Below are 21,575 nucleotides of genomic sequence, written 5' to 3'. Positions count from 1 at the left end.
GGCTCCGCACGGCGATTGGCTGCAGCTCGGGAGGGGGCCGGCCCGCAGCGCGAGACGGACTGTTTGTTTTGCTGGCGGCGGGGGCGGAGCCTCGCAGGCGATTGGCCGGGGCGCGGGCGGGGCGCTATGGTGACGGCGGTGCACGAACTTCGAGCGCCCGCCCAGCCCGTCGGCATCGACGCGGGCAGCCGATGCCCGTCGCGGCTGCCGGCGAGCCCGCGCCCCCCAACGGTCCCGCCTGCGCGGGGAGGCGCAGCCCTGCCCTGCCCGCCGCCGGTGCTCCAGCACATCGGGGCTACCCTGCCTCGGCTCGTCCCATTTTGAGTTCTCAAAACCTCACACGACCAACACCTACGAGTATCTCGGCATCTCCGCTTAGACACGCAACACAGGAGGTTTAGACATCCCCTCCTTACTCACCCAAGCACAAGAAAGCTTCCAGTCAAAACGATACAAGAAACTATAGGTTATTTTCAGGAAAAGAGGTGGTCTAGAAAGCATGAGTTTTCTTTTAGAAGCCTGTTTACCTGCAAGAGATTAGGAATTTGCCATGCTAGAAGACATGTTCACAAATTAACTAAACTGACAGTTTGCAGACTAACAACAGTTAAGGCTGTTACTGTATTAACGACATATTTAAACTTGGTGTCAAATATATTACAGTGAGAGGGCACATCTTTGGCCTGTATTTAGATTATTGTATTATATCTTTTAAAAACATGCTACTTAACAGGCTGGAAGTTTATATATATATATAAAAAGGCTTTTAAAAAGTGGCTGCATTAGGTATAGTCAAGATTCACACAGAGTTTACAAAAAGTGCTCTTTGTAGTGCAAAGACTAAACACAAACTAAGACTCTTCTGGCAGCCTTACAGTTTTGTTTACAAATGATCCCTCCAATTACTGTTTCCAAGAACACTGACTAAGGTCAGGATCTTAGCAGCAGGATTGCCTTCCCTTGTAACTGAATGCACTTCTCAGAAAGCAGGTTTTTTTCCCCAAAGACTTATGCAGCCCCTGACCATTTTTCTCTTGGTCTTATTTGAACACAACCTCTCCCTTCACTGGCTTTTCATCTTAAACCCACTTTGGAAAAAAGTATACCAATTTCTTTATGCCGTTGGTTAGGCTCTGTGGTTCTGAGACTTTACGTTCTCCTTTGTTAGAGCTGACTGGCTCCTTTACCCTCCTCCATGACCTGCCACCTGGCAGATGCAGAGTCAGAGGATCACCTCCTCAGAGGTATCTCACCTTGGAGAAACTACTGAGTAGTATCTTGTTTCTCCAACTGCGCTTCTCAATCCTTTTCACCACTTTTCACCCGTCAGCTTAAGAACTTGACATCACATCTAGTTCACTAGTTGCAAAAGCCATACCCAGGGACTTAAGGGGAGGAAAAAAGAAAGCCTCATCTATAGACACTTAAAAAATTAGATCCGCTTTTAGTGCTACTTAAGAGTTTGCCAGAGACTCTTTACTGGTCAGCAGAAATGCCATGAAAAATTCAGTCTGGGGTAATGTTTTAGTTGTTACCGGCAACCAGTTTAACATGCTGTAAATTCTAATCCTGTGCATCTACAGCAAGTTTCCTCTGCCCCATGAACATCCATTCCTTTAATCCATGGATCAGAAGTCTTCTAGCCTGTAGTTAGAATTACTAATCTATCTAGCTGGAACACTAGAGAAAAGGGGTACAGAAGAATAGCTTGTAACATTCACCAGTTCATTTTTGCTAGGTCTTGCCATCTGACGTGTTGAAGCAAACAAACAAAAGTTTCTTTATATTTGCAACTAAAGCTTCTTCACACTCATTCTATGTGTGGAAAACATGTCTCAAGAAAGCAAATTCCTATTTGATTTGACAAAACTATTTGTAACAGTATGACAACAAGAAAATTCATATAGTATTACTCCTTTCTTGGTGTTACTCAACTAAGATGATTAAGACTTCCTGCTCTACCTCTCCTCTACCTGTATTACTGAAAAAGCAAGCAACAGGACCAAGCCTGAAGGACTGAGAGCCCCGAGTGACAAAGCTACAGATATTTGTCCAAAATCATATACTACCACCTAGTTTGACAGGCCCATTTCACAGCTTAGCATTTTAAATGGTTGTTGACAAATCTAACCACCATATTTCAAGTTCATAAATGCTGGAATATAATTCTGTATGCCACTTTATATCCTAACAGAAGAGATTTTCATCCCACAAGAAGAAATGCAAAAAGAAACTCAGATTTCACTTCCTCTTCAAGAGAGACAGCTGATTTCTGTGCTTGTTTTCCTCTCACTCACAGCTGTTAGCCCTAGAACACCTCCTCTCGTAATCAAGTGTCAGATCTGGAACAATGATGTTAACTGGAACACATTTTCACTGCTGTCCAGTTTGAATTTCAGTGACCCAAACATTAGAAATTAAGTTAATGTCTGCTAGATGACCAGTCATCCAACTACTTCACTCTTATTTTAGTCAGTGTTTTGAGAATCGGAACACAACAATCCACTTCTCCATTTGGAGACTTCACCAATAAGGCTATCCTGGTACAGCTGGAATATATCACAGTACATACGAGCAGACAAGATCATGACTTGTTAGTTAAATTACAAGAAGGCAATAAGAAGAAAGTGAGCACAAGCCTGCCTTACTTTAGACATTCTTTGGTCTAAACAGATTAATATTAGTAGAAAATTATTCCAGCACAACAAACAATTTTATCACAATTTTGTAAGACCAGCTCTGGGACTACATTTATTTTGCATGTTCTATAAGGTACTCATTTCAAACACTTCCCCAACTTATGCACATCTCTTCCCTTTCATTACAGAAATGTGGATTTTCCATACCATATCTATACTGCAAAGTAATAAGCATGACTCCAAAACCTCCAATACCTTGCTAGCATTCTGGCAAACAGAAGAACACAGCGACTTATTTCAAGATTCATTAGAATCATGGACAAAGAAACATGTCAATACCTTTGCATTGAAATAAGTTATGAAATTCTTACCAGTGTTCAGACTAAACATAACTTTTTTTTTATACTATTAACTGCAATACAAACTGTACAAATCCACACATAACTTATCTTTCTTCATGATTAATGTTAGAGAATATTGAACTGAAGCTGTTTAGAATTAATTGCTTAGCATAACTTGCTTAGCATTAGTAGCTAAATTTGCTGAAGCCTTAGGCCTCAGGCTGTGAACTTTTACTTAGATAAGTAAAAGGGGGCCCCAGAGCCAGTTCAAGCTGGAGGGATAAAGAAGTTACGCGGACAGCAGGAGTAGCCAACCTTGAAGATAAGAAGCAGCCTGCCTGGAGACAATGAAGGGGCCCAAGGAAGAAGGGGAAGAACCCAGACCTAACTGTTATTATTGGTCCAAACTATCGCTTAAGGGGTGGAGAATTTAGATTGTAAGGGTATAATTGCCCAGGGAGGGTATAATTGCCTCTTCGGAGGCACCCAGCTCGAGCTGTAATTACCGCACGTGTATCATTAAATTTTATTTTTCTTCAATCTGACTTCGAACTTCTGCCTCAGCAGGAACCTAGGGTCGGACCCTGTTATGGAGGCCGGCGAGCCTGATTTTCCATAACAATTAATTATACTGAACAGCTTCCCCTTTCCAAGCTGTGTGTATGCATATAAATACACACACACACACACAGTTCCCAAATTATATACCGTCTGATTTTATGGAAGTCAGTCAGCTAGCCATGGTTCCACTAACACTAGGACGGGTGTTACAAGATTTGATTTTGACTAACTGGAAAGTTAACTAGACCAACTTGGTCTAAATAGACAACGAAAGTTAACTAGACTAACTTTGACTAACTGGAAAGTTAAGCAAAGATCAGAGTAGAAAAGCTTTCTGATCTAGCTGGTGAAAGGTAGCTGAAAATATGGCAAGAGACTGAAAAATTAATGTTGTAACACTGCTAACACAGATTAATGCTCACTAGCCTGAAGTTTGGCATTGGGATCCACTAGTCCTAAGTGAAACAAGGAGGAAGGAAGGTCTGGTTGTAACAAAGAAAAAAAAATGCTATAGCTGTACAGTGAAGTTAAAGTCACACCTTACTTCTTTATATTCTCCTGAGTCTCACATTTAAGGCTTAAGCCAAGCACTCCACAGAAAGAAAACAAAAGAAAGCACTAGCTATGTAAGTATTCAACTTCCACCTCCCTGCCAGAAAATGATTCTATATGCTGTGGTATTTAAAACAATCTCTGGGAAGGGCTCACCAAAAAAAAGTTATTTGCTACTTATTAAACTAACAACCATTTGTATAAATAGGCTGTTTTAGGGAATACTGGGGGCTCCAATAACATGGAACTGGGGTTGAGAATTAAACTGCAATTTGGAAACACTGTATCAGCACTATTTAGTAGTAGCCACATAAATATGTTATTTTTCATCAGAAAAAACTTCTAAATAGCACCCACACACAAAACAACACAATTTTTTCAGTTTTCTGGAAGACTTCTATGGCTTTGAAAGTTGAAAAGCCACATCACATAGACAGCAGAAGTAGATGAATTACCACTACCATATATACAAGCCTTCCTTTACAAAGACTTTTTTTTTTTAGCTTGTCAGCTCAGACTTACCTTTCTGGTTATTCTGTTCACCTGCAGCGTCATTTATCTTTAGCAAAAATCCCTGGAATGGGAAAAAAGTAAAGTCATTATCTTGTTTATCCTCTTAAAAAGAAACTGTGTGCAAGTATTCTATACTTCCACTTTTCCTCAACTTCAGCTAGAGGAAAAAGGGACAAGTAAAACTATAGCTACATCGGTAATGTCATATATTATTATTTAAAAGTAAAAATGATAATAATAGTATAAGCCTATTCAGTTACCCAAGAAAAACATAAATGAAGAACAGCATTAAGACCAAGTAAAGTCTAAATCAAGCTCCTTTTAGATTATTTAAATTAAGTCCTTAACACAAATCTCCATAATCATATATGACTGAAATAGTCACCATACCCAGCAAAAGAAGGTTTTAAATAAAGCAAGCAGCTTTGGGTTTACTCCCTCTCTTCTAAGAGAATTGTCTCTTGCTAAACAAAAATAAATAAAACCTGTCCTAAAAGCAGCAGCTACCTTTCTTTATTGCTAGACTACAAAGCCAAGCATTATGCAAACATTCCTAGTACAAGAGGAAAATTTCCAAATGTAAATAAGAGTACCCTTAATGATTTAAAAATCAAATCTCTCTGTAATATCCCCAGTTTGGTAAACAGCTTACTAAACCACAACTCTTTACAGAAAGAAAAAGGAGGCTTTAAACCAATACCTCAGAAATAAAATGATACAGGAGTTATCTTTACAACAACCATTTTCCTCTTAGACTGCCCCTTTTCTGTGTACTTTTTGCAAACAAGACACAGCTGTCCTGCCCTCTCAAGTTCAGAGGGATCAGCTCTGGGGCCTGCCTTCTTCACTTTCACTTTAGCAGAGAAGTTGGGATGAGAGGGCACAGCTGAGAACCCTGCTCATGACGGCTTTCTTTTTGTCTTAACAAGTTATCACAAGCTGCCTAAACAGACACTGAAGCAAAAATACCATACACATAAAAGGAATTATAATCTGATGATAATTTCAGTTTGCTGCAAAAAGAAAGAAATACTAGGGAAATCAAAATGAGAAATCAAAATTTTCCTGCAGAATCAGAAATGCCTAATACTAACAGCACAGTGCTTTTCACTTGGGGACCACCAAGTGATTTGTAAACTGATTTGTAACACTGAGAAGCATTACTAACCCTGCTTTACAAGTGTGCTGCAAGACTATGTCCTAGTCTATACTTAAAAGCTTCTCCAACCTAAATTACGCAGAGCTTGCACCAGCAGAAAAGTGTATTTTTCAAATCCATTTATACAGCTTTTCCAAACAAATTAAGGTATGACAGCAAAAGCACATCACTGCCAGTAAATTAATGGCAGGTTTTCAGTACAGAATTTCTGCAAATACTGTACTTTCCTGACACTATTATCTCAAAAAAAAAATTCTAAATATCTTGTCCACTTCAGTGGAAAAAAACCCCAAACATGAAATAGCCCCTTTCTGATCCCATTTTCACTGTGAAGCGACTGACCGCTAAGCAACGCGGTTGCCCGTGACCCAGGAGGGGAGGCGCAAAGCCACCCGCCGCCACCTCCGCGGCAGCACTCGCGAGCGCCACCGCGCGCGACGGGCCGCTCTGCTCTTGCGCCGGACCCACTAACGCCACTGAGGAGGGGGCCAAACCCGCCGGGCCCGCGGGGGCCCCGCACGCCCGGCGGCTGCGAGCGACCCCACCACACGCCTGACGGCGCCGCCGGCTCCCGCGGGCAGGCCGCGCCGTGACGTCACCAGGTGCGGCCCGTGACGTCGCCGGCCCGGCCGCGGCGGTACCGCTGCGGCCTACCTGGGCTGCACCACGCGAGGCGCGGCCGCCTCGCGGGACGGCCGCGACCGCGGCGTAACGCCTGGCATGACGTCGCGAGGCCAGCTCCCCCCGCCGCGTACCCTAACATCACCTGCTCGCGGCCTGACGTCAGCAGTCTTCACCCACCGCCGCGCAGAGGCAGCGCCGCCCGCCTCACGCGGCCCCGCGGCCGCTCGCGGCGCGGCCAATCAGCGAAGCGCTTACAGCACCCGCCGCCGCCACCAATCGCCGGGGGGGTTACACCCAAGCCGCTGCGCGTTTGGCCACAGTTTGACCCTCGGGGGACGCTGTAGGGCCGGTGGTGCCGTCAGCGTGCTGCTATTGGTCTCAGGCCGGCCGTGCCCGCCGGTGATTGGTGGGCGGCGCGGCGCGGGACGCGCGGGACCGCTGGTGTCCCGGGGGCGGAAGGGCGGCGCGGCGAAGCTCTCCGTGAGGCGCCGGGGCGCCGCGGGCCGCGCGCCCCCGCGATGGCGGCGCTCGGGAGCAAGAAGAGGAGCAGCTCGGCGCTGTGGGGCGTGGCCGCGGCGCGGGCCGCCCCCTGCCCCGGGCCCGCGGGCCGCGGCGGCGCCGGAGGCCTCGACAACGGCCTCCCGCCCCACAAGCGCCCCAAGAGCGGCGAGGCGGCGGCCGGGACCGACCCTTTCGGGGACCACGACGACTTCACAGCCGACGACCTGGAGGAAATAGATATCATTGCTTCGCAGGCGCTGTCGCAGGGCGGCGCTGCCCGCGGGGCCGGGGCCCAGAAACCCGCCTGGGGGGCGAGGGCCTCCTTTGCCTTGGGTAGCGCCGGGCAGCGGCCGGCGGCGGGGAAGCCCTGGAGCGACGACGCCGCCGCCGGCGGGAAGAAGAAAGGTCGGTCTGGGCGGGCGGTGTCTGGGGCGGGCGGCCCGCGTGGGAGGGCGGGGGGAGTCGGGGACCCTTAGCTGTCTAGATTTAGTAGTCACGGCGCTGGTGTTTCCTCTCCCTGTCAGTTGTTCTTTTTTGCCTTGACAGTTTAATCTTGGGTCAGAGGTAATTTAATCGTTGCCTTCACTCGGATTCCTGAAGCCACTATTAAAACTTCGAAAAACTGTTTCTCATCTATTTAAGAATTGCTTCTGATTGTTACAAAAGAGAATTTGGTTATCAAAACTTCACGATGGTATAGCACGTGTTTTAGCACGGATCCATATAGCACGGATTTTCTTCTCTCTGTTTTAAAGATTCATGCATAAGCAGTAATAAAGTTACTGTCCTGACTAGGTGTGTGCAACTTAACTGGTTTTAGTGACAAAATATTAAAAAGTGTGTGATAGTGGACAACAAAATTTTGAGATGTTAAATCATCAGTGATGTCCCTCATTCATGCTTCTGTTTTTTCTGTAACAGGAAGCAGTACAGAAGATAGTCTGATTAAAGATGCATTCCAGTTTGAAGTATTACAAACACAGCATGAAGAAATTAAACACAAGGTTAGTAATATCTTCCCTTTCCCTTTAGGTTCCTTGCTATAAAGTTGAATGTCACAACTTTCTGATATGGCTAATTGAAAGGCAGGATGAGTTTGGTTGCAAGTATTTTTTTCTAATCAGGTTGTTTTGTAATCTCTGAAGCGATGCATTGCTATATTAAAAGCATTGTTTTAAAACCAGCTCTAGTAATGTTAAGAGTGAGAGCAATATTTTATTTCTTGGTCATTTCAGATTAGCAAACACTGATTTGTCAGGTCTACTTTTTTTCTATCAAATCTATTCTCTATTTGTCCATTGAGCTAGTGAACAAAAGTTTTGTGAAACTTAAAGATTTGAGAAGGTTATACTTGAGCATAACCTGTTTCTGAGCGATGATGTCTGTTTGGAGAATATTGGAGAGTATATATGTCATGAAGATACTGTCTGGGGGTGGTAGTTTGTCTTAGGACAGTGTGCTTGTTGGGTGCCATTTTAGATGAGATATTATAGTTAGTTTATCATCGTTATCATCCAAACAGTAAATAGACTGTTGTTGTGTGACTAGAGTGCTTTTCAAAGAAGGAATTTAATTGTGGAGGAGGAGGAGAATGCTCTCTGACACCTATTGGGATGGTATAGGCACATGTACCTTCGCTGTCATTTTATAATTCTGTTAGAGAAAACATTAGTTGAGCCTGATTTAATCAGAAACAAATTAGAAGCAACACTGGAGAATGTCTGAACTGGGTTATAGAAGCATTTTCTCCGTAGAAAGTATAAATACACTTAACTTTCAACCACAGAGATAATGATGCAAATCCATACTTCCAGTTAAAGACATGATCTAATGAAATTCATCTGTTTGCAGCTGAAAGAAATGCAAGATGAAATTCTTACTAAAAATGGGGAAATTAAAATTTTGCGAGACTCAATGCAGCAGATGGAGTATGCTATAGAGGAACAGAAAAAATCATATATGCTATTGGAACAGGAAAAATCTCAGACCCTAAATGAAAAAGAAAAAGAGTTCTCCAAAAAGGTTTGTAACTGTATCAATTACCTGTACATCACATGCAGAAGGTGGTTTTATGACTTTAATGATGTCACGGGCCATTTAGTCAAAGGAAGGGCATTTGTATGAAATTTTGAAAGTGTGTATGCTTTAATTTTGTTATCTAGAAGAAAATATAAGAACTTTCTGAGGGTTTTCTTCTGCCAAAATAAAAGAATGAAGTTAAAGTGACAGAGTTTTTTGTTTGCTTTTTCTTTTTAAGCAATTCCCAGAACTTTACAATTAGAACATATTTTAAAATGGAAAAACTGGACAGCATACGCTCTATGACTCTGATCATCTGATTGCTGTTCCTGTTGCAGTCATCTTTCTCAAAGCCCTGAAGAGGACAGTGGCTGCTAATGTGGTGTTTACTCTGCTGTTAACAGCCTTGTTGTAATCATGCTCTGCATATTACTTGATATACTGTAACAGGTCATATACTTCTTGCCTTAACTTTGACACTTGGTTCTAAGATAGTATTAATTAGCATACATACAATTGGAGATCCTATGCAGAGATCACAGTAAATAGATGGTAATCTTGAAAATTTATGGTAATTCTACTTGTTCTGCAGTTGTGACACCGCTAACTGATGCTGTAACAGTAAAACCATGCTTTTTATTTCATCTTTCAGTTAATGTCATTACAGTCAGAGCTGCAGTTCAAAGATGCAGAAATGAATGAATTAAGAACACGACTTCAGAACTGTGAAAGAAATAGGCTTGTTACTCAAACAGTTTTAACGCCAAGGTATCAATTTTGGAAAATGGAATTTGTGTGCATTTTTACAATATGTGTGCTTAAAGTGTTACAGATGTTTTCTTTCTTCATGTAACTCTTAGTTTTGTTTTCTTGAAAAGAATACAACAAAAAAAAGTCTTTTGACCTCCATGGAATTTGCTCACAGAGAGCCTTCCATGCGTCTATGGCACAAATGCAGAGGAAAAAAGCTTGTCACTTGCACAGACTTATGAATCTAACATACGTTCATCAGATGTTTTTCAGGCTTCAGACGTGTTGAAGCATACGTAAAACTCTATTCAGATTAGTCCTTTAGTTCTTGTTCATTTTATTCAAAGAAACTAATTTTTTTGCTGTAGTACTAAGTGTTTTACTTGAAAGCTGTTCCATTTTACCAGGCTCTTTCAATAAAATGAAGAACAGTTATTGTTTTCCAAAACACAGAAAACTTTGCTAGAATGTAAACTTCTGAGTTCTTAATTCTAGTATTGCAGCTGCACTGTTCTTCTCTGACTAGTAACCTCTATGGCTTTGTGTGAATGGAGGAAGAAAATATAGAGAAGTGCTGAGTATATCTCTCTACTCATCTGATTAGTTCTGAATTGTGCAAAGTATATTTGTTTATGATTTTCTGGTTGTTTTGTGGACTGATTTGTTTTGAATTCTTCTGTTGTTTCACTGAGCTAGTTCTCAGAACGTTTGAGGCCCGTTCTGTTCCCTGAGGGAAGAGAAAGAACATCCAACATCCTCCCTGTCCATACAAGTTAGTCCAAGATAATAATTTCTTCTTCCCTTGTGATTCATGGGTTTTAGGAAATTTGATAGATGTATTCTTAAAATTTGAGAGCTAGACTTAGTGGCCTAGGACCCCAGGTTTTCCTTTCTGGAATAATTCTAAAGCAACTGAAATGTTCTAGTACATTACAATCCCTGTTATGTACTCTGAATTGAACATATTGCAGTACAAAAGATGAAGCTTTTCTCAATAAGCTGATCTTTCCCTAAACGTATTTATACAGTTAAGATATTCATTGTTTGTACAGCTGAAATAGTTCTTTTTCTTGGGAGGAATCTGGTTTTGTGGATGATAAGCTATTAACAAATATTTTAAAATAGTTCATATTTTCAGCTTTCTTCTTGAATGTATAGTGAAATACCTTTAAAATATTAATATTGCGAAAGCTATTAAACAGATCATTGTTTATTGTCTAATAAAATAATTTTAAAAATAGTTTCATCAGAGCATTTGATTTTTATTTTAGTCCTAAAAAACATCTTGCAATCCCAGTGAAATCAGAAGGATGTTCTCCACAGCCTGGAAAAAGATCTTTTCCTACAAAAGAATCTTTCAATGCTGAAATGTCCACTAGACCATCCTGTTCTTCAGGAAATCTGTTTGTCCTGAGTTCTTTGATCAAGGAAGGTAAACTGATATATTACTTGCAACATTTTTAGCTACATATACAAAATTCTGCCTTAGATAAGGGTGGTGATGGTTGTTTTTTTTATGATGTGACTAAACAATTTCAATAACTTCATTGTAGGAAAAAGCAAAAGTTTTGTTTTATTTTGTCTTTGCTTAAATTTCTTTCTGTTCTATAGCAATCGATGTTAAACAGCTATGACTGAAAGTTGCATCAGTGTGCTCTTACTTCATGCCTGCGTGAACACCAATATACCAGATGCCAAGACGTCGGCAATGAAGTGTATGTTGGTTGTAGTGAGCAACTTTCCTTTTTTAGGTGATGAACTTAAATATCCAAATTGATGCCTGCCTTTCTCACTGAAGAAAGAAGAACAGGAAATAATTTGCATATTTCTTGAATAGGACTGCTAATCAGCTTATGGATTTATTTATTTATTACCATGTTTTGGCTTTAATAAGCAGACCTTTTTCGGCAGTTTATTGTAAGTGGTATATATTTAGCCATGTTGAAAGAAAGAACTGAAACAGTTTATTCATTTCCTCTTTTATGTGTACTTCTCAAAATTATATCTTGAAATTAATTGAGTGAAACTTAGGAAATGAATATATGCATGCATTTGGAGATCGCTAGAATGTGAAACAAAAATGGTATTTCTTACAGCAGCCAACTAATGTGTTGTATATGGTGCATCGCCAACAGGAAGTAATAAATGAAAGAAATTTGGATATGATCCTTATAGGAAGAATCATAACAAACCTGAGAATCTGAGACATTGCTGTCAGTTCCAGTATTCAATCTTAAACTGTGTGGGCAGCATCAACTCTTCAAAACAAAACCAAAACCAAAAGAAAAAAGTAGCCTTGAAGCATAACTGTTGCTATTCTCTTCAGACCCCTGCTTCAACAGGGATGAACCCCTGCTACCAACACTCAATATGCCTATTTGTTTGAAAAACACACTGATTATTTGTCTTCTGAACCATGCAAGGCTTTGGGCCTCAGTTTTGGATGGTAAGTGTGATGGATGTAGCTGATTGAAAGATTACAAAATCCTCAAACATACTGAGGTTTTTGAGGAAAGGTATGTTTATCTTCAACTAATATAATCATGTAAACTTCTGCTAGTTGTGGAAAGTCAACTTCAGTTATTTTTTTTCTAAAAGAAAAGTAGAGAGCAATGGTACTGAAGAATCTGTAGAACATTCAGCAGTAAAGGTGAAATTTTAGTCAGCTTTCTAATTTATTTTGCCAAGTAATTACTTCTGTTTGCCACACGGCTCTTAACTATAGTATTAGTTTGCCATCACTGAATTTTACAAGATAAATGTTTTCAGTGGTCTGCTATCTATTTACTTACTGTATCACAACAATGGTTAATTGGATGTGTATGAAGCATAGATACAAATTTCTAAACAGTCTAGTTCCAATATTAGAATTATCATTACTATTTGTTTTAGAGGGCAAGATACCTCATCCTGAAGTTTTATCTGTGAAGCAAGAAGCAATGGGAAAAAACAGTTCCTACAACTCTGCACATAAACAAAACACTCAAGGTAACTTAATCTCTTAATACAGAAGTGGTGAGCATTTCTGAGGAACAACTGAAATGCCATTATTGAGCAGTGTGGTACTGAGGAGCCTGCTATGTACAACATCACTGCACAGTGGTGGTGTTGAGCTAGTCTCTTTATTGCTTTGAGTATTGTGATTTTACAGTAAAACATTTCAGATTGTGTTATTATCTTGTATCCTAACAACATTGTTACATTGTTATTGTATGGAAGAAAAATATTGTTGGCCAGGTTTTTGTTTTATAGAAGAATACGGATCAAAGGGTATTTGCTTATTACAAGGCTGGCTCTTTCAATATGAATATGTTATGCTTGCTTTTTATTGTAAATAGATGTAAAACAGGAAAAATTTACATATTTTTATATGAGTAGAAACAATAGAGGAACATTTACAGCAGTTAACACCAGGAAGTCTTCAGTGTACTATTTTATTTTGATTTCAGAACAAAATCACATCACATATTTTTAATGTCTGGACTAGAATGTGTAGAGCAAGTGATCAGGATAGTTGGATTATACAATCATTTGGCTTGAGATATTTTACGAATATGAAATTGTAATGTAATATATCTAAATCTAATCTGGTTACTATTTACATCATATCTTAATATTTCTGAAAATCATTCTCTAATTAGAAGTAGAGAAAGACGGCAGATTCGTAATTTAAAAAAAAGATTCTGAGATCATGTGTACTGTAAAAAAGTTAATCTTTTGGAATATGATTTTTTTGTTGTTGATGTTACAGTTGATGGTAAAGGTACTCCAAAGACAATCATGTATCCTTTCAGGTTCTATCTTACTAAATGCACTGATGAAGCAGCCTATTGTCCCTGGGTCTTTATTAGGGCTCTGTCATCTTCTTAGCAGTAACTCTGAGGCTCTACCAGGAGCTATCTTGCAGCCTAACTTTTTGGATTCGTAAGTTTTATTTTATTTTATTTTGTTTTGTTTTAAACTGTATCTGATATGTTCTTAGTACAGTGGCCTGCTCTATAATAAGGAGGAGTAACTCATGTAAGAAACCTCATTACTCATGTTAAATGCTGTTTTGGTTAGGCCATTTGAGGCAAAAATTGGAACACCATTCTGCATCTTTGATTATTGTAGGTATTAAGTATTTGAGCAACACTAAAACTATTTTAATTTTTGTATTAGGGAAGGCATAGAAACATGTTTTGAAAAACCTGAGTTAGCAGCTACTATCAGTAATGATTTGAGAGCATGAAATTTGCGTTACAGTGAGGGAAGCATATAAACTTGATCATGAGTTCATTAAAAAACTAGCAAAAATATTGAAAAGTTGATCAGAAAAGAACAGTAGAGTCTATATCTTTTGTCTAAATTATATGCGATTTAATTTTTCTCCAGATATATATTTATAGTGACCTTTTAAAGTATTTTAAATATGAATATTGGATATAAAAATAATTGGTTGAATATGCTTTTAAAAAACAGGGTTTGTTCACAGGATTTTTATCTGCTCCATTGCTCTTCTGTTGAGAATTTCTTAAGTTTACTTGAACATTTAGGCAGAGCTGATTGTTAAATTCAAGATGACAGTTTAGAGAGGAATTATTTGCTCACAAAGACTAGATCTTGCCCTGTAGTTTAAGGGAAGGTTTACAGGTTGATACCTTGTAAATTATTTCCTTGAGTAACTATTGCTGCAAGAGACTTTTGAATAAAGGTTTGCAATACAATCTTATAAAATTACTTACTATTCAGTCTTTTTTTTATGCTTCTGCATATGCTTTATGGTATGTGCTTGGCCTTAGTAGCTGCAGTTTGACAGATTTATCATTGAAGTGTTTTCCCTTCCCCCAATGCATTACATAGAAAATGCATATTGAAAGTCTCTAGTCAAGGTAATAATTTTTTTTTCTTTGTCTGTTTTTTAATGAGCTGCTGAAATTACTCAGCTGCCTACTCTAAGTACTTGCACAACACTTAAGAGTTCTTTGAAATTGTTCTTCCGTGCAGGTATCAAGGAGTAGGATTTTTTAATTTACATTCTATTTTGAGAACAGACATCTCTCACTGCTGTAGCCTTTCTATATTTGATTCAGAATACAGGTAATTCACATTTCAAGTGATTGTATAAGAACACTTGCTATGTTCTCTCTTTTTCTTTTGTTGAAGTATTTCCCTTCTTTTAATTTTATTTGGTTAGGAAGTCTACAGGAATACCCAGCATCAGGACAACTCAAGAAGAAATTGCTTCTCTTGTATCCCTGAGAGAAGCTCAAAAACTTGCAATAACAGGATTGAACTTGATTGCTATGGATGAAGGGTCATCTGAAGGAAATCTAGCAGAAAGTGGGGGAGGGTTTTTGCACCTCAAACGTTGCAAGATCCGAGGCGCTGTGCATCTCTTGCCCTTGGTAGAACGCTATATTGGTGCATACTGTCAAGCAGTACAATTGGTGGACAAGTCAGTAAATGGTTCTTGTGGAAACCATTCAGTTGTTTCTTCCAGAACTAACGCAAACGTGGTATCGAGTAAGGAGGACTTCAGATCGTCTCTTGAAGAAACTACAGTTGTATCTCTGGGTGTTCTTTATTATTTGGCATTTTATAGCTGGGATGTTGTTCGCACATTGCTGTCTTCTGAAGTGGACAGAGACTCTGCTGTTGGAGATGAAGAGGTTTCCAAGATGGACAAAAATACGTTATGTGATGATCAGTGTGGTGGTAAAGAAGATACCAGGACACGAGGACTACATGTAGCTCCACAGGATGAACCTAATAATGATCAAGCTCAACATTCTTTGTTCAAAAAGCTGCTTCAGGTTTTAGCTTTTTCTGCTACAGCAGGCTCCCAGACTGACGGTATACTGAACCAAAGCCTAAAAGTTTTGGTGAAATTAGCTGAAAATTCAACAATGGACTTGCTAATAAAGTAAGTCAATAATAGCATTAAAATTATTTCAGGCCCTTTATTTAGTCTCTATTGAAACTCTAATTTGTGCAGATGACCGTAAAAGTTGTGACATGTATGGGAGAATATCATATTTCTCAGTTCTTTGAACAGCAGCTGAGGATCTTTCCAGTGCTTTGCTGCTCATGAATGTGATAGCTGCCCCACATCAATGACATAATTTCGTTATAAGTTTATATTAAGCACTTGCTGTTGCCTCATTGCCTAGTTGTAACTTGAAAGTAAGAAAACTTTTTAAGGTCATATGTAGTTGATCAGAATATCCATAACATTCATTCTGGGTTTTTTTTGCAATTGCTGGTAGATGCGTAAGGAATGGAAACACTTGGCTTTCATTCTGGCAAGTAAATTTTGCCTGCTAATGGTCTAACATGCAACCATAGAGTGAACTGCAAAACGTAATGGAAAATGTTTTTCAGTGTACTTCTTTCTTTTTATTTATGACATGTAATTGGAGATCAGGTATATTCTGAATGGCTAAAAAGGCACAAATTATGATGCTGTGTACAAGAAATGGTGAATTACTCTCAACTTGTCAGTGCATTTCCCATTTCTAATTCTGATTTTCTTTTCAAGTTTTCAGGACTTATTAAATAGCCAGATACTGTTCCGTTGCCTGTGTCCAGAAACCCCTTTGCATGCTGTCCTTTTGACTGTGAGACTGTTGTCTATATTTGCTCAACACCACATGTTGGTTGCTCAACTTTGTTCTCATTCAGGTAAAAGATTGCCTAACACAGAGAATTTTTATCGGTTGAATGTTAGTTAGCATGACTAAAGGTAATACAAATAAGCCTTGCTCCAAGGCATTAAAACCTAAAAAAGGTAAACCCTAGTGTGTTATGTGAAAACTTGCTTTCTAATGCTGAGTTTCAGTTATCGTTTGAAGAGTACTTCGTCTTCCGATATTTGTCTACAGTCCTTTGACACTCATGTGGATTTTTAAAAACACTTTCAAGACTCATGTTTATTTTATTAAAAGTTGATGAGGAAAAAAGGGCTTTTGAGGAGGTAAAGGCTAATTCCATCCTGTAGGGTATCTGCACTTCATGACATTATGAGTTTGTGGATTTCAGTACTCTGTGTGACAAACAGTCCTTGTCCAGTTCCTTATGAATGAAGGAGGGGAATGTTCTCACAAATGCATATGTAAAGTTTAGAGGTACTAAGTGATTTCTTTAGCACTGCTTAAAAATTCTGCACTCTACATATTTTCTGTAATGTTTTTCACTGTGACAAAATTAATCATTGCCATAAACAATTGACTACTTTGGAAAAGAACAAAGCTATCTTTATTTCAGACACCTGCCTTCTTCTTGCACTGTACATGTATATTACATCAAGACCAGATAAATCTGCATCTGAAATGCTTTGGCTTCAGTTAGAACAAGAGGTAACCACAGCTTTTTGTACAAGTGCTTTTTCCTGCTATTTCCTGTTTGGGCTGGTGAAGGAGCAAGGGAATGCCCAAATTGACTAAAGAAACAAGTTCTCTGTCCAACTGAAACAGAACATTTCAAAGGCTTCAGCTGGCTTCTGTAGTGAGGGATTATATTTGCTTTTAAGAGCAGCTGTTGAAAGAATTGGGAACTATTGTTGAAGATAATATCTTCAAGACGTTATCATACGCAATGACGTAGCAGTCATAGTGAAGTCATTGAAAAAGCAAGAAACATCCTAGGATAGCTGGAAATGTTCAAGACCTTCATGGTTAAATGTTCAAAACTTTATTCTGCTTTTACCTTGGTTATAGAATAAAAGGAAGCAAGATCTGTGTTTCATTTTGATTGTACTATTTACTTCTGAACTGATCTTATGAGTTATGTATGAGTGGCAGCCTATGGCAACTGATGATTATATTCATTGCATTTAGTGAAATACTAGCTTGCTGTATAGCAGTCATTATTAAATATAGGAAGAACAGCTTTTGTATTTAGTTTGTATTGACAGTGGCAACTTGCTCTGTGGGGTTCTATCATTTGCTCCACTTTTACTCTTGTTTGAAAGAATTTTGAACCATTTTCTAAAACTATTTTTACTATCTGCCTGTCTGCACTATTATATTCGAAAAGTGTAAAATATGATTTGTGTGCACTGAATTAAGTCCCATCACACCTTGCCAGCCTTTCTCATCAGAAGGCTGGAAAGGTTTCTGTGTAAGACAAATTCCGTGTCTGTAAGGTTCTATAGGAAAAATTGTTAACAATTTTTTTTGGGGGGGGGGGGGAAGGATCAATGGTTAACGAAAAGAACAGAAATGTTTGAAACTAGTAATGAAACGTCATTTCTACTTCCCTTTATTTGCAGCTTAATTATTTGATAATTCTGCAGAACCCTAGTACTCACTGTAATGCAATCTGCGTGTTTTTGTAATAGACGCTTAGACTCCTGACAAGGTGTATGCGGTGTTCCAGTCCAGCAGTTTCACTACTTGGTACTGATTGCCAATGTAATCTTGAGGTATGTCACCAGAGTTGTTGAATTTAACCTACTGAAAACTTCAAGATACCTTTATGCCTTTTTTTTTAGCTGCCCTGGAACAGAATTGTACTATATTTCAAAAGCTACCTTCTCTAGGAAGGCTTGCTTTTCCTTGCTAGAAAATATTCTAAAACTTGGATGTTTGAAAAGATTGAGTAAAGATCATAATAAGTTTTCCACTGTTGTAATTTTATTTTGTGTACTGAGTCATTTTTTTCCTCTTTCAGGTGGTTAAGGCACTAATTATAATGTTACATAGACAGTGGATGAAAATTAGAAGGTCTGAGAGCACCTTGTGTACATATAAGGAAAACATTGTTCAGTTTTTACGGGATGCTGTTTTACTCTTACACAGCCTATCTCAGAAAGATAAACTGTTTCATGAACACTGTTTGGAAGTTCTCCATCAATATGACCAAGCCATGCCTGGTGTAAGAGCCATTCTCAAAAAAACTCAAAAATTGAGTGCCTGTGAAGGTAAAAATTAGTGAAATTATAGGTTGCTTGTGTGTGTGTATATGTGGGGTTTTTTTCTCTTTAATACTGGAGAAATGGAAATTCCATTTGTGCCCCTTTCCTCATTTAACAAGTACCATATACCAAATGCTGTGGATGTTTGTTGCTTAGACTGAGAGGGCAATCGGTAGTGTAGTGTTCCTCAAACTTCATTACACTGAACCACTGTTCTTTAATATTTTGTTCTCTTTCTTTTCTCCACACAAACATGCCCCTACCATCTGATCAAATGAAACCCTGTGCTCCAGCTCTCTTTAGCTTAACAATCTGCATTACATGCTATCTCATGATAAAAATCATTATTCCATGTCTCCAGCTAGCATTACCCCTGTTTTACTCCCTGCATCCTGAACTAGAATCTCTGTCTTCCTCTTCCCTCCCCTGCCCTTCCTCCATTTCTCCCAAAGCTGCTCTAGCAAAGGCACTATCAGGATTTGCCCCTTGCTTTTGCACATTTTCTGCATCTGCTTCCTATCCTTTTGCTGCTCCGGTGAAATTGCCTCTCTTCCTCATAGCTCACATGTTATTTCTTCATTCAGTCATGGCATTATTTATATACATGTCTTAAAGCTAGCGTGAAGACTATGCTCTTGTGTCAGTATGTAGTTTGCTACTAGATAACAGACAACGTATCTGGCCTTATTTAGAGCCAGAGGGATAAGTCTCCCAGTGTTGGTATAAGCACTGCATCAGAAAGGCAACGCCAATGCAAGCGTGCCAATACTGACTACAGTGATTCTTCTGGAGATGCTAAACAGCGTGCCATGGATTTGTTCTGTGCTGAGTGCGCAGAGTGAGCGTCCCAAGGTTTTCTAGAACTTCACCTAGCACCTTGCCTAGCTAATGCTTGGGAATAGGCCAAAACAGTGTAACAGCATCTGATGTGGTGGTGCGGTCGTGGTGCACGCACGTTTTTGCAAACCTGAAGTTAACATTCAGGCTCTTGCATTAAAACACAAAATACTATGCTTTTGTCCTAGCAGCTCTTTAAAATTAGTTTACAGAAATGAAGTTTTAAACTTTCAGTAGTCAAAACTACTTCTAAAATAAGTGGTCTTTACTGGTTTTCCACTCATAGCTAAATTTAGGTGACTGTCAAGGATAGTTCTCTTCTTGCTTTAGGGAGGCCTTAAAAGGGAGGATGAGGTGGAGAGGAGACATTTGTATGACAAAATACATATAATACCTCTTTGCACTGAACATCTCGATACTTTCCCCACAACATTAATAAGCTTTTGGAAAGTTGTTTTAGAAGACAGTAGAAAGCACTGACCTGTGAAAAAGGATATTTGCTGTAGCCTTTTACAGGCAGTAGTTCTTTAAAATACAAAGAGATCTTGGCTATATTTAAAGTATATTGAATATAAAATGACTCTTTGAAACGTGATTTTCTTGTCGTTGCAGAGCTGATTTTGGATGAATTGTATCCTCCTGAGTCAGAAGCAGAAGATCAAGGAATGGACTCCAGCTAGCTAACATCTAGCAAAGATTTCTGTCCTTCCTTATCTAAATCTTATTAATCATTGTCACTGAAATTTAAATCAGCTATCTTATTTTTTAAGTAATAGGAATTTGTTATGATCATTTTATTCAAGAGCCATCTAAATGTAACTGATGTCAAAGAAAAATTTTGATGTAAGAAGCAATTATACTGAGATGTACTGTTTTGCTGTGCAAAACCACTCATTGGCTTATGAATCATTTTCCTTATGAATTTCATTCTTTATGAAATTGCTGTGGATCAACTGAAACTTCACTATTGTGTTCTCCATTTTACTGTGACTACAGCCTTATGATACTGAATGTGATAGATGTTTGGGATCACTGAGTTGATACGGAAGTGTTTTGAAAATACTTTCTCTGTTCTGTGTCTTTTGCAGCTGTACCTTTCTTGCTTGATTTCAAGAATTGGCATGCTGACATTAGTAAAGTTTACTGTGATTTTAAATTTTTTTGTAGAAATAACTTGTAGTTCGCAGTTCAGTTCTGTGCAAGAAATTCATCAAAACCCTCTTGTGATTACCTCAGTTCACTCATTTTTCTCAATTTCATATTTCTGCTGAAAGTACAACTATTGAGGTGCCAAACTTTTTTTTTTTTTTAAGTTACCTTAGGAGAATGAGATGGTAAATGTTGAAGATAATATTCTCTTATTGTGCAAGAGGAGAATGTTTAAATCTGTGCAGAATAACCATTTTTTGGTTGTAGTAGCAGAAAGAACTCATCTTCACCTCAAAGCAGATTCTGCTAACGACTGAACGAAGAACTGTTGCTTTACCCTTTCAGATCTGTATGTTTATCACCTCATACTCAGTTGCAGGTATCAGCTGAACCTTAGATCCTAAAAAGGGAAGTGTAAATGCTACTAAAATAGGCGCAAGGCTTGTCTTTTAACTAGTTCTGAAAGTTTGCGGTTTTGTTTTGCTTTTTTGGGGGGGGGGGGGCAGATACTTGATTCTAATTACAAGTAAATGCAGGTTTACACCTCCTTGCAACAACTGTCACAGTTTTCTCCAAGTGCTTTAAGATGTAACTAGGCTGCATCTCAGAAGAAGGAACAAACCTTTCTTTAGGCCAAAGTTGCTTTTATGCAGTGTCTATAACAGAGGAGGGGAAGAAATGAGATTATGCAGATGGTAAACTAAAAGACTGAAGTGCTTAACTGCAAAGAAGGAGATACATAAGTAGTGCTTTTTTAATGTTTATCAGGACTCTACAGCACTGTCTACTTTAAAAGAAGGTTACTGAATTCTAGATTCTGCAGCTAAAGTGCATCTTCGTACAGCTGAGGGAACTGTGAAGGTGCAAAAACCTGCACTAAACATGCTCAGAGTGGCAGGGACTCCTACCAGGACAGGATTACGAAGGGCAAAGAGCATTGTTTGCAGAGCTCTTAATTTAGAGCCCAATATTAATTGGCCTTTCACTATTGTTTTATCATCTTTAGGTTTTTTTAATTTATATCAGTTGTATAA

The 21,575-nt window shown here is 39.1% G+C and overlaps 2 protein-coding genes across 11 annotated transcripts in view; one reads left to right on the top strand and one right to left on the bottom strand.

Moving 5' to 3' along the window:
• IPPK (inositol-pentakisphosphate 2-kinase) overlaps positions 1-6,862 on the bottom strand; it is a 69,301-nt gene extending 62,439 nt beyond the window's left edge. For 7 of the 10 annotated variants that reach the window (XR_003252723.1, XR_003252724.1, XM_026061154.1 and 4 more), the window contains exons 1-2: positions 6,532-6,862; positions 4,616-4,667 (exon numbers count right to left, since the gene is read on the bottom strand). The gene's annotated coding sequence lies outside the window, so the exon portion shown is untranslated. The other 3 variants (XM_026061150.1, XM_026061148.1, XM_026061149.1) reach the window with 3 other exon arrangements.
• A 45-nt stretch (positions 6,863-6,907) lies between these two features.
• On the top strand, positions 6,908-20,622 carry ATRIP (ATR interacting protein). The gene is made up of 14 exons (XM_026061166.1): positions 6,908-7,295; positions 7,812-7,894; positions 8,742-8,912; positions 9,562-9,677; positions 10,931-11,091; positions 11,986-12,105; positions 12,552-12,647; positions 13,454-13,583; positions 14,836-15,564; positions 16,180-16,322; positions 16,905-16,996; positions 17,980-18,063; positions 18,312-18,561; positions 20,005-20,622. Exons 1-14 carry the CDS (start codon positions 6,908-6,910, stop codon positions 20,070-20,072), a joined length of 2,631 nt encoding a protein of 876 aa, XP_025916951.1. The 3' UTR covers positions 20,073-20,622.
• The last annotated feature ends 953 nt before the right edge of the window (positions 20,623-21,575 follow it).

The sequence above is a fragment of the Apteryx rowi genome, unplaced genomic scaffold, assembly GCF_003343035.1.
Source record: "Apteryx rowi isolate R43461 unplaced genomic scaffold, aptRow1 scaffold_177, whole genome shotgun sequence".
NCBI classification, from domain to species: Eukaryota; Metazoa; Chordata; class Aves; order Apterygiformes; family Apterygidae; genus Apteryx; species Apteryx rowi.
The sequence above is the reverse complement of the archived record's forward strand: the minus strand, read 5'-3'. Positions and strand labels throughout refer to the sequence as shown.